The following is a 12931-nucleotide window of genomic DNA, read 5'->3' on the forward strand; positions in this document are numbered from 1 at the left end:
CTGCTTTAGAGAGCCTTCTGCCTATTCAGAACACAGAAACACATTCTTGTGGTGCAAAACTACCCCTCCTGTCTTGAAAACTAACGTGTGAGTGAACTTTAGTTTAAAGGAATGAGCAACATGCTCAAAAAACAGGTCTGCTTACTTCTCACTAAATGAGAAGGAAGAAAAAGAAAGGCTCACCAGTATCTTGTTTTGATTTTTTAATGACTAAGTGTAACAAAACCAAGCAACCATGAACAAGGTAATTGTACATACACATTCAGTAACTTCAGATGTGTTAGTCTATAACTACACTGTGTGAACTGACCTCAATACTTGTTCCCTCCTTATTCCTCCTCCCTCGCTCATATGAAAGATTCAAATACAGTGCAGCTCTGAGCCACTGCTCAAAGTCAGTAGCAATATTTACATTACCTTCAGTAGGAAATGTAATAGGTCAGGCATTTAAATAAAAGACTCTTCTGGCCTGTTTTAATGTCTTGTACCTCAGTGTTTGCTTTCATTGATCAGAATACCTTTCCTGACTTATTAGATTAGTGTCTTTTTTTAAACTAGCAGGAATCCTCTGAGAGTTCACATATTTTTCCTTTTGACAGTACTGCTTATTTCAAAGGCTGTTTCTTGCTTCAGATGTAAGATTAATATGATCCAAGATGTACAACTTAAATTTATAATCTAATCATTTAATAGTGCAAGTACAAAACTGGCAATTAAGTGGACCAAAAAAAAGTTTCTTACAGGACAACTCTGTTCAATCCTTACTATTTCAGAAGGACTACTTGGCAAATCCTGTTCAAAAACCACATTATCTGTTTCGTGTTAAAACAGATTGATCCCATGAAGAAGAACAAATTTTTATAATTCATTGTGTTGAAGACCTTGAGAGATTCTGCTGGATAAGTCTTGCAAGTGCTTCTTTACCTATCAGGAAAACAAAACAGGCGAAACAAATTTTAGTAAGACAATGAATTATCAATATCGTATTCAGATTCTGCTATAAGTATATGTGACAACAGGAAGAGCAGAGACCAGGGAGATTTCAGGCATTTTAGAATTAAGTCTATAAAAAACAATTATGCATATCCTGCACTAAACATAGAGCACAAGTGTGCCTTAAACTCCCCCTCTGGAAGTCATTCAACTTGCACAAAAAATCAGCGCTGGATAATCTACATAACCTCTACTACAGAGTTAAACTTTGAACGTGAATGTACGCTGGACTTATACAGACCTTATATCCTAGTTCTTTTGTCTTTTCTTCCAGCATGGCATATTTCTCCTTGTTTCTGATCAGATGATCCTTATCTCCAGTTCCCTCTACATGCTTCAGTTTCTGGTGTGAAATCTCTAATTGTTTCTGATAATGATGGTGTTTTTCAATTTTTGCTTCGAAGTGTTTCAGCTCCTCCTAAGACAACAAACACACACAGCTTCACAGGACTTTCTTTCCAAGGCTTCCTCTCTCTTTTCTTGCCAAGACATCCCTAATGCCATGTTATTAAGTCAAGCACAGAAAGCTTTTTCTGTTCCCTGCTTCTTAAGAATGTCTGGACAATATGTTATCATCACCACCTAGGCACCTAATTTTGAAGGCAGGTGCTGAAAATGACCCACTGCAGAGTCCTGAAAAGGGGACTGCTGATGGCTGTGAGGTGCTAGGAGATGATAGCAGTGAATACCAAGGAAAAGTTTATACATAAGAATAGTAGACTGGGAGGAGGGAGACAGACAATCTGCTATTTTCTGCTCAGAGCTGAATGCTTTCTGGGTTTGCAGTTTGCTATGATGAATCTGAAATCGAATGAATTAATTAATGAACAAAAAGCCCTCTTAGTTTGCCCCAAAGACAGTGGCCAGACTAACTGTGGTGTTCAGGGACACATCAGAGATGGTCCTCAGATAACCTGGTACACTGCAAGGAGGACTAAAGACTGAGTAATGCCTCTACCCACCAAAGCATGCTCTTGTTTTGCTACTTCAAGGCAGTAGATTCAGTTTCTGTGTCTTAGGACACGTCCTCTGTGAAGAGGATATGAACAGTTCAAACTGTTATGCCACTTATGTCAGCAGTTCTATGCATTACATCCAGAAAAACTCAGACAAACCCTACAGTGAAATCCCCCTGTTTGACAGAGCCCACTTAATTTTGGTCACTGGTGTGTTTCAGTCCTGGTGGCTGACAAAATTCCTCTCATTTCAAGACAATTTAAAAATAGATAAAAATCCATCATCCCAATAGATCTTCTTCGGTTCATAAAGCAAAGGGGTTTTGTTTTCAACATTTCTGACAAGAAAATAGTTTTCTTTTGCTGTAGAACATTCCAGTCTGTTTTATACGTGCTGTTCAGGACCTCAGTTTGGGGTCTTCTGATACATCATTTTAGCTGCTCGTCTCAGATGATGTACCAGCAGAGCAGCACTTGCATCTTTCTTTATGAAACCCTACGAAGGCTGGTACTGTGGCCAGTCAGAAGACACAACTTCAGCTGCTCAAACAAGGCTGAATGGAATCAGCCTATGATTTCTTTAATTCTGCTTTCAGGGACTTTTAAATAGGCAGGTGTTTCACTGTGATTCTTACTGTCTTTCTTTTGTTAGGGTGTCCCAACATTCACAGTAACAAGACAGGTTTGGTCTGGTGAAGAGGGTTACATGAATGAAAATCTCTACTAAAACAGTAAAATTAATAAGCAGATATATGTTCCTGCTTATGGAATTGGGTTTTAATTTTTCACTGTGGCAGAAATGAAGGCCAAATTTACCTCTCATGCAATTGTACGGTCCATTGTACAAAATGTCCCACTAAGGTGGGCAGAAGCCTTGTTGCAGACTTCAGCAGGCTTTCCTCTGACACTCTTAAAAGCAGGACCACTGAAATCAGTGTAATTAAAACGTTTGCTTCGTAACAGAATCGAGTTGCATGTGAGTTAAAAGAAAGAAGATGGATCTTTGATATCTAAGAGAAACAGATTTCAACCCCTGTCCCAGGCAGTTAAAACTCTCTCATTACCTTATCAGGAAAAGAAGTTCAAAGTGTCCCTAGCCATGTCTTGGAGGGTGAGACAACATCGTAAGTACATACAACTCCACGAAGAAGCCCTGAAGAGTTACTTCTCCAGGCTATCAAACAAAATCTATTCTGATAAACAGGCAGAGTCAGATGAAACAAAAAACTCAAACATTTTCTCAATGCAATTTGAATTAAATAAAACCAGTACGAACCCCACAGGAATTAATTTCTATAATACTTCCTTGAAAAGCAGTCTTTATTGTGGTACTTTTGGGTCAGTTCAACACAGCTCCAACACAGGAAGTTAGCAGTGCAAGTGGTGGGCCCAAGAGGGAGACTGTTGGGTATAGAGAGTACGATGCTTCCCAAAGAAGTAATTACATTACAACATTGAGTAAGAGAGGGAAAACTGGCACACTGGAACCAAACAAGCAGAGCCTGAACTTTCAGAGATTTAAAATATGCAACACTTGCTCTGACAGGATTCAGAATTTTCATATCGCTGATTATAACAGAAGCATGCATATGACCAGTTACATACATGTTTATATATTTGAAATATTAAGAAAGAATCATGACTCTGAAGGTGTCTGGTGTCTCATGGTGTCTGAAGAGCAATATAGAAGTGGCTGCACTCAGAGTAACATCGACTGTTTATGTGGGAAAATATCTTTTCCATAAGGGATCTACCTGGAATTCTACTTACCCGAAAAGATTCAAGTTCCTTCTCAGTGAAATTGGCTGATTTCGCCAGGTCCCACAAATCAATCACTCTTGGTTCTTCAAATTCTAAACAAACACATACCACTAAATGAAAATCTGGACACAATCCTTTTATGCCCAGCTTCTATGAAAGAGGAGCATGCTTTCTCACATACATACACACAGATATATTAAGCGCTGCCTTACTAACAGGTCTATTTAGACGAAAAGGGAGAAAAATCCAAGTACTTAACTTAAAACTATCGTATTACTGTGGCAAGTATTTTTTTAAAATGCAAAAAAACCCCTAGGAACTGAATAATGGCATTGCCTGCCCTGCGTGTTACCTCACTTACCTGCCCTCCTGGGGCTGAAGGCATAATATCTCTTCTCATGTGGGTATGGAAGACAGAACTACTCTCTTTACAGGTTGTCCCTATCCTTTCATTAGCTTCTAGTGTTGGCTTCTAAATACAACAGGCTGGCTACCTCTTCAGCCCACTGTGGTCACACCATGTACTGTGATACTGTAACTACATCTTATTACTTGCTCAGTGATTTTTAATTGTTTAAAAATTAAATTAATCCCAAATCAGCATAAAACCCACTGTATCATACCGCTGGTTGTGTCATATCCCTGGTGACTGACTTTACGCAAACGCTCAAACCCCTGATTGATACTTCTCAGCTTGTCTTTGAGTTCTCTGTGTTTGTTGTGCAAGATTTCCTCTTTCACCAGGTTCTCTTCAGATGGGTTGATAACATTTTTGTGGATATCTGTTGAAGAAGTAAAGCATTATTGATTGTGGGCCAAATCCTGATAGGTCAAAAGCTCCAGAAATCCCCCAAATCTGTGGTGAATAAAAGATGCTAAGTTCTGAGTATTTGAACTGAGTGTAAATAAAGCATTAACACTACACTTTAAGAAGCAGTAATTCCTTTCACAGGTCAATCTTAAGCTCAACTCCCCTCAGTGCTCTGGAGGGTGATACTACAGAAACTCCTTTTAACTCCTACTGGCCACCAGCCAAGATTTTAGTAAGGAAATATTCTTATTTTCCTTGGTTAGCAATATCCCAAGAAGATGGGATAGGCATGGTTGATGAGTCCTGTGCCCTCTTCCCTGGGCATTTCATAAACCAATCAGGACATCTGATGTTGAAATGACTTCCAGCAGCTTCCAGCTTTGGCTCTACAATGTAAACACCAAACTGCCTATAAGCTTTAGAATACTTTGGCTCTAACAATTTTAGATAAGATTACTACAGCAAGCTGGATTCAGATCCTCGATGCTTTAATACATCTCAGGCTCAGTGCCTAAGATATTCAAGTATATCCTCTTGGGCTCCCAGCTGGTGAGATAAAACATGCATGTTCTGCAGACTTCAGAACCACATTTTGCAGCAGTGGATCTATGCTTGCTGTGTAATTTGCAGTAAAGTACTATGGCCATCATTGCTAATCTGATGGTATCTTCTCTGCTTGAAGCACAGGTAGAATCAGAAAAGTGAAATGGCAACATTTTCATTAGCTGGCAAATTTTGGCAGCTAATGCAGAATTAAACCCAGCCAGTATCTGGAAATGTCAGCATCTGCAAGCAGTTCTGACAGAAATGTCAGACTTCAGGAGTTTCAAAGAAACTTGGAAACAATGGAGGCAATGGGCAGAGAAAAGAGTTGTACTGATCTCGAAACATCAGAGAAATATTCAGGCACCTTCTGTTCTGCTTACGGTCTCCAGCAGAATATTGTATTCATGAATTTTTTCTTTGTGATGCTTAAATTCTCGCCAAAGCTTATCCAACTCCTCATCAGAAAACTTCCCAGAGGTCTTGGCCTGGAAGAAACGAGCTCATTATGCTTTGCAGGCCAAGTGCTTTTAAGTGCACTCAACTGCCAAAACTTCCTCCCGCTTCCCACTACATTTAGAAAATTATTAAGTCCAGCTTTTCCTTAAGATCTTTTGTTTTATATCCCTTATATTAGTATGAGGTCAGGATTTAGACATCGACGGATATGGTGGCTTTAATCATGTCAAATGGAAGTTTGCTTCAAACTTATAAAGCTAGACTTGCTATGGAGTACCCCGTGAGAAGCGTCTGTCATTTCTAGTCCATGGGAAATAATTTAATACAGAAATAAGGGCCATGGAGCTCCACATGCAATTGTAAGTGGACTGTTTGCATGAGGGATGAAGCCTGATATTAAGCACAGTCTTTACTTAATCTTACTCTACTGGCAAGTGAAGATTTTATCACTACCGTGCATTTGCTCTACAGTGATTTGTTCCTCACTGGATGACTTTTTAGCAATCAGGGAAGCACTGGTTAGACAGCTGGAGCAGCACCCACAAATCTGGTGACTTAATTGCTGCAATGCGTGACCAAAAGTGAGTGGTTTTGATAGCTATTCATCCCCAATCCTTTTTTTGCTTAGGGAATATTTCTGTCTAATGCCCTTTACTGTTCCACAAAGCATATGACATCATGCTCCTTGCCAGAGCCATAGCTAATTACAGTAACGTTTTAGAACACAGCAAATATTTCTCTCTGCTTTACTACCACTGCACTAGACTGGTGTAAGAATTCTTTGCTTTACTTGACTACTTGTTTCTTGAAACTTCAATTATTTAATTTTTGAAGATTATGACATCACTGGTTTTAACTGCCCAGCCTGACAGTACACTTTCTATTTTTTATGCATTAATGCAAATCCTGGAAATTTTCACTTGATTACCACATTGGGAAAGTCCTTATTTAACACCCTCCACTGTAAATTTCACTTTTAAACAGCCTATGAAATGGTTCTATTTTAAATTCATCTTTTTAAAAAAGCCCAGAAACTATAAGGAAAACAGGAAAAACACCATAAATATACTACCACACGGTGTAATAGTCACACAAAGGGAAATCGTGAGTTCAGTGAAATTTGAGGAAAAACTCTGTTTGTCCCTGGTGGATCCAGGCTCTTACCCTCATGCAGACGATGTGGGTGTTTTCTTTGGCAAAGAGAACCTGCCACACCTGGTGACCTGGATGCAGGTGGGATGCCCTCAGGGCACAAAGATGTAAGCTACAGAACACAGCAGCTTGGCCAGTACTAAAAAGCAGCATCGTAAAGCTATTCAATTCCAAGTCTGGGGGCTCTCAAAAGACACAGATAATAGTTCAATGAAGAAACACTGATTTCCTACACTCCAGTTCCTGGAAGCCTTACTCACCTTGCTCCATAATTTTTCCAGTCTTGGATCATCTAGTGTATCACTTTCTGTACCATCTTTAATGTAGTTGGTATCAACTAGTTGAGAATCCTTCTTTCCATTCATTCCGTATTTAGTCATAATGACTGCAAGGGAATAGAAGATAAAGAAACATTAGAACCAACTATGGATGCGTGAAAGATGAGAGACTGGCTACATCCTTGACTTGCAGAGCTGGATTTTGCAGCTCAGAGTGGAAAAGCTAACAGTTTAAGACACAGAGGTCCCAGGTTTAATGACTTCTTCCAAAAACATCAGGAGCAAAGGAATCTGTTAGCCTCCTGTAGCTCCCTACTAACCTCCAAAGAACTCGTGTGCTCAGTGTCTGGAAAGACAACCTGTTAATTAATGGCTTAAACACAAACACAGGTGTCTAACCATGCATGTGTCCGATGCAAAGTTTAACTCCTTCCGCAAAGATATACCTCACCATTTAAGTCACGTTTAAGTTTGGCTTCATTCAAAGATATACTTTACCATTTAAGTTGCGTCTGAGTTTGGCTTCTTTCTCTCCATCTTCATCAAGCCCTTCAGCCTTCAGTTTTTTCCAGCTTAGCTCATCCTTTTCCTGTATTTTTAGATCACTGTGCAACTCTGCCAGTTTCACAGCAGAGAGATGAAGCTAACAAGAACAGAGAAAGGTTTGTATTCAGTTATGTGGAGTCACCTCTTGCTGCAGTGTTACCTCAGAAGCCAGTATAGATGTGTAGCTAGTATAGCACAGCATTTCTTTCTTTTACTCTAATGCTATGTAGCCACCTGCATTTAAGGGCCTTAAGGTATGAGACACTGCATACATAACATCTCTTGCCTATGAACATGGCTATGCCTCAGCATACTGGTGTTAAGAGTGATCACACAGCCTTCTCTCTCAGCTCTTCAGCTACTTGGACAACAGCAAAATTATGTAAGGGTTAAAAATTTGTGTCTGTCTTTGGTGTTCCTTCAAGTAATATTTAAATGGGATTTTTTCCCCCACTTTTAAAGGGCCTGCCTTCTAAAAACGATTCTACCTTAAAAATGTCCAATATCAGTAACAAAGAATGTAAAAAAAAATAAATTTATTAAGTCAATTCAGTTTCACTAATTTACAAAAGGCAGCAACAACCAAATTTCTCAAACAACATGCCATTGCCACCACATGTGCTTTCTTCTGGACCACCTTCTAACCTTGTTATAGTGAGTCGGTAAGCTTTATTTGTCAGTATGGTTTTGCAGACTACCAGGACACTGAGGATGGCCTTGCAGGTCAAAGAGTCAATTCATGTGCAATTTTTACTACAATCCAAGTGCAAAATTTTCCAAGATCACTTCTTAACATGGTTTGTGTGCATTAAAAACATACAAAGCTTAGACTAATTGCTGTCCCACGTAACACAAAGATAAGATACTGAGGCTGAAGCTATGAAAAAAAAGTTTAAATTTTAAAATTAATGATAGGTCAGCCTGAAATTTTGTGGAATACAGAGAAAACAGGAACAGAGACAATGACTAATACACAGTTGGCTAAGCAGCACTGCTGTAAGTTGAGCCTGAACTTCTGAACTTCTAGATTTTAGACACTTTGAAAGAAATGTAACAAATCATATTAATGCTTCAGCACTTCTTTTGTGTGTGTGTGCATGCTTGTCAATAACAAGAAGCTGAGGTAAGGAAAAGCCCAGAGAAGTGATCAAAAAACATGAGCAGTGTGACTTCCAATACTGCTCTGCCTGAGTCCTACCTCCAACCACTGAGCAGCCAGCTCCTGGGAGCTCAGATCCAGCTCTGAACCACCTGGGCTCACCTGTCCTAGGACAAGCTTATTTACTGGAGGTTTGTTGGTTGTTTTTTTTTTCAGTAAAATCAGATTACAGGTTATAAAAATTCTCATTTTCAGTGAGGAAGCAGTATGTTTAATAAACACAGACTCAGACCTCAGTATTATTTTTAAACATCAGAATGATACTGAAAAGATTCAGCCATTCATTTGAGTGTCAGCAGGTTATCTGAAAGTAACTAGGAAAAATGTCATTATTTTGAGCTAATTCACTGAATTTATTGACAGGAATTCAGGAACCTATGCGTATTATTGTTTCAGCTTAGGCTGTCCTATTAATTAGCCTTGTGCTACTGGATATAATTATTTTAATTTGTAAACTAAATTTTTTTCCTGTATCTTGCACTCGGCTTACTGAAATAATTTACTAAAATGTAGAGTAGTTAGAATCATAGGTAAATATAAAATTTATAGAACACATGAAAAGCTCTGATCTCTCTAATACTAAAGCAAAGGAGCATCCCTATTGTTTTCTTTACCATCTACTTTTGGGGAACTTCTCAATAAAAGCTAAGCACTTTGAAGGAACCACTTTATTTATGATTTTTAGTATGTGCTAAAGTCAAAAACCCTTAATCATGTACTTATTTGCTTTTCTGGGGCAGGATGACCTGGACAGCCAGAATGTCATTGCTGCAGTGGCACCAAGTAACAACGTTTTGCTCAGCAAGAATTGCACCTTGATGCTTCAGGAGGAAGACTGAGTGGAAAGCTTGCTATAAATTTTGAAGAAAATGACTGATCATCTCAGTAGTTCTGTACTCTAATGTCAGCATTCAAGTAGCGTGGACTTAATATGTAGTTAGGATGAGCAAATCCAGGAAAAAAATCACCAGCAATAACTTAAGACAACAACTAATTTAGCTCCTAAGTACTGCAAAAATAGGAAAATACAATCTTTTAAATGTATGGCTTTATCATCTGAGACACACTATTGTGTAAAAGACTACACAATGCAGTTTATGTTAGATACTCTCTGCAGTTAGTGCAATCTCATAAACACATACTTTTGTGTTTTCTGAAAGTTGCAGAGAAGACTATCAGAACTTCTAAAAAGTTCAGAGACATCTCATCATCAATTAAACATTTTAAACTCTTAATAAAAACTAAGGAACTACCTTAAATCCATTGTTCCTTAAGGGGAAAAAAAGAAAGATTCTATTCAAGTTTCTCCCAATTCCAATAATATTTTTCTGATTCTCATTATAATTTAATATGAAACTCAAGTAACTGTCCTTTTAAACATTACAAATCCTTTGAAACCTGTTGGAAGTCCCTTGCCTGTCCCATTTACATAATACAGAAGTGAATACATAGGCTAATTTAAAGTACATAGTTCAAGAACTGCTTCCTTCAAGATCACCTCATGTAGGACTCTGAATGACACCAGGTAAAAAATGTCAACAGGTAAGGCTCCACATCGCTTTACTAACATCAGGCATATGTTGGAATAACTAACTAGAAGTAGAGGTGAAAAGCTAAGTTTAATGATTAAATAACAAAGCACCAAGGTCCTTATGCTCATTCCTTATACTGCCTGTACATTAACATCTAAGATAGGCACCTGACAATTCTGGGAATGAGCGCTGGAAATCTGTGAAACATTACAAGAATTAAGTCATTTGCTGCTCGCCTGGCTACAATCATTACCTGCAATATCATTACCTACACCCCTGCTTCTCACAGGAAAGGGTTCTTTACTACAAATTTTTTAGGTGTAACACGTCCTAGATTCTGGAGCCCACTGCTACTTTGGGATGGCGAGGAAGCCCCAGTAACAAGCGATGCTAGAATTACACCAATGGCAACAACCACAGCACAGTGAATTGTTAAGAGACTAGCAGGCCAAACCACGTACCTCATGAAACCTACATAATATTTGCCATTGGTTCAAGTAACTATAGAATTAATGTCTGACTAAGAAGAACTCTTGTATTAAAATCACTTTTTAAAGTTTTTATATGAAACATATACCTATGAAAAGAGATGCTGCAGAAAGATCAAACCCTCCGTCCCTCAGAGAAACAAGAAGGAATTCTGGCTTGCCAGTTCTTGGTTCCCACTAAGTAAGATTTTGGGGCTTTCTGAAGGACTGCTCTGTGTGTTGCAATGCTGAATTGCAACATCTATCTTTTATGTTAAAACAAAGGAGCTCCTTTTTTTCAGTACTATCTCTACCACTACCAAAATGAAGGAAAGAGAGTTCAGCATTGGTGCACACAAATAGTTCAAAGCAGGTCTAACACATGGGCATAGTTTTCCTCTTATTTCAGACCTTGCCCAGACTCTGAAAAATCACTTTCTAAAACACAGGCTGGGTGTTAATTGTACTCAAAAGTGAAATTTAGATGGTGGCAAATTTAGTTCAAGTAGGTGTTGCCTCTCTGAAATCTGGCTTACACATATAGAATTTACTAAAGCTTAGTTCTTTACTCCGACAGAGTTAACTCCATTTTACATTTTAGCATCTTAACAGATGATATAAAGCATCTCAAATTTGAATTCCAGTAGATCCAGATATGACAATGAAAAAAGACTGTAATTGGAAAAATAACAGGAAACTGACAATACTATCATCATAGTTTATTTCTAGTCTCCCTGTAGTTTCTTCTTCAGCTGTCAAGTTCACAGCTGGAGTTTCATTACCACACACTGCCCTATCCCCCATCCCATCCTTCTCCCATTGAGGGAAGGAGTGTTTTTAATATCTTCTTTTAGCACGCTGGGAGGCAGCATTATGGCAGGCATTCTATTTTTTGACTAAATCCAGGGATGTCCTGCCTCTAATTCAATAGCTCAGGCTGGGGAATGTCTATCCAGGATACAAGAAATGCAGAATTAATATTAACTATATTTCTTTGCCCCAAAAAACTGAACCTTTACCAGTCATGACCCCAACATCCATGCTCCACAATATTAAGGAGATTAACATGGGTGTGCAATGTGCTCCTGCCCTCCTGTTGGAGCTGTTCGGCTTAGCTGTAATGAAATACTTCCACTGTAATTAAATATTTTTACTGCATTTTCACTTTAATTAACTATTATTTTAGCTCAGAGTGAAAGAAACTCAAGTATCACTGTCAAAATTAAGGCTTTCATCTGTAAATGGTGATACCCATTGGCTGATCCTCCCACATGTGACTACATCACTTAGTATAAATGAAGATGTCAAAACCACCAAGATAGAGGGTTTTTTACACTCCTGTGCAGTGAGCTCCTTTCTTCTGCAAAGCAGGAACTAAGGCCACTGCCTTCAGACAGGTGAGAGCATCATGCCCCTTAACAAAAAGGTTACAGCATTCAACCAGCGAGTGCAAGAGCCAGTCTCAGAACCTTCATGGCACCAGAGGACTTCGCTCTCTCTTCCACTGCTTGGGCATGTGGTTTAACTGCTCAATTTAAACACGGAAAGATCAACACTTCTCCTGTCCCAGATACATATGGCAGGAGAGGGGAAGGAGGTACCTCCTGAGAGAAGACCTTACACAGCACCGCTGTTGGGTAGCCCCCAGGGAGCAGGGCTGTGTGGGTCCTGCTCTGAGCTGCCCCTCAGGGGTAGCCAGCCCTGAAAACCAAACAAAACCCGCCGCAGCCCAGAGGCCCAACACCAAGCCGGGGCCTGTCGCGGCGACGCCGGGCCGGACAGCCTCGCTTTCTCCTCACACACAAGCTCCCCGCAACAAACGCTGCACCCGCCGCACCCCATCTCCTAAGGCGCCTGACAGGGACTGAGTGTCCGAACCGGCCAAGCCCAACCCTGGGTCCCCCTCAGAGCTCTGCCAGAGCACCCTCTCAGGGCGCCGCCATCGTCCCCGCTCCTGCCGAGCCGCCTCACTCACCCGCTGCGCCTTCTCCCAGACCTGGTTCAGCCTCACCACCCGGAACTCCCCGGTCTCCCGCCGCTTGGCGCCAGCGGCCGCCAACCCCTCGTTGGCCTCCCGAGAGTACTTGCTGGCCTGGACGCCAGCGGCAAGGAGGAGCGCAGCACCGAGAGTCGCCAGGACCCGCGGTGCCGCCATGTCGCGCTGGACGGGGAACTACAAGTCCCGAGATGCCGTGCGGCTTCCTGCCCTCAGGGCCCCGAGCGGGCGGCTGTGAGGTGAGGGCTGCGCGTCCTCCTCGGCGGGGGGAACGGGGG

General features: G+C 40.4%; 1 protein-coding gene across 1 annotated transcript; it reads right to left on the minus strand.

Moving 5' to 3' along the window:
- Window positions 1–607: 607 nt before the first annotated feature.
- Window positions 608–12856, minus strand: LRPAP1 (low density lipoprotein receptor-related protein associated protein 1). The gene is made up of 8 exons (XM_009701492.1): window positions 12633–12856; window positions 7452–7596; window positions 6936–7060; window positions 5432–5552; window positions 4334–4492; window positions 3720–3802; window positions 1235–1411; window positions 608–924 (listed from the first exon to the last, which is right to left on the minus strand). Exons 1-8 carry the CDS (start codon window positions 12810–12812, stop codon window positions 859–861), a joined length of 1056 nt encoding a protein of 351 aa, XP_009699794.1. The 5' UTR covers window positions 12813–12856; the 3' UTR covers window positions 608–858.
- Window positions 12857–12931: the final 75 nt, after the last annotated feature.

This window comes from Cariama cristata, unplaced genomic scaffold, assembly GCF_000690535.1.
Source record: "Cariama cristata isolate BGI_N322 unplaced genomic scaffold, ASM69053v1 scaffold1746, whole genome shotgun sequence".
Taxonomy (NCBI): Eukaryota; Metazoa; Chordata; class Aves; order Cariamiformes; family Cariamidae; genus Cariama; species Cariama cristata.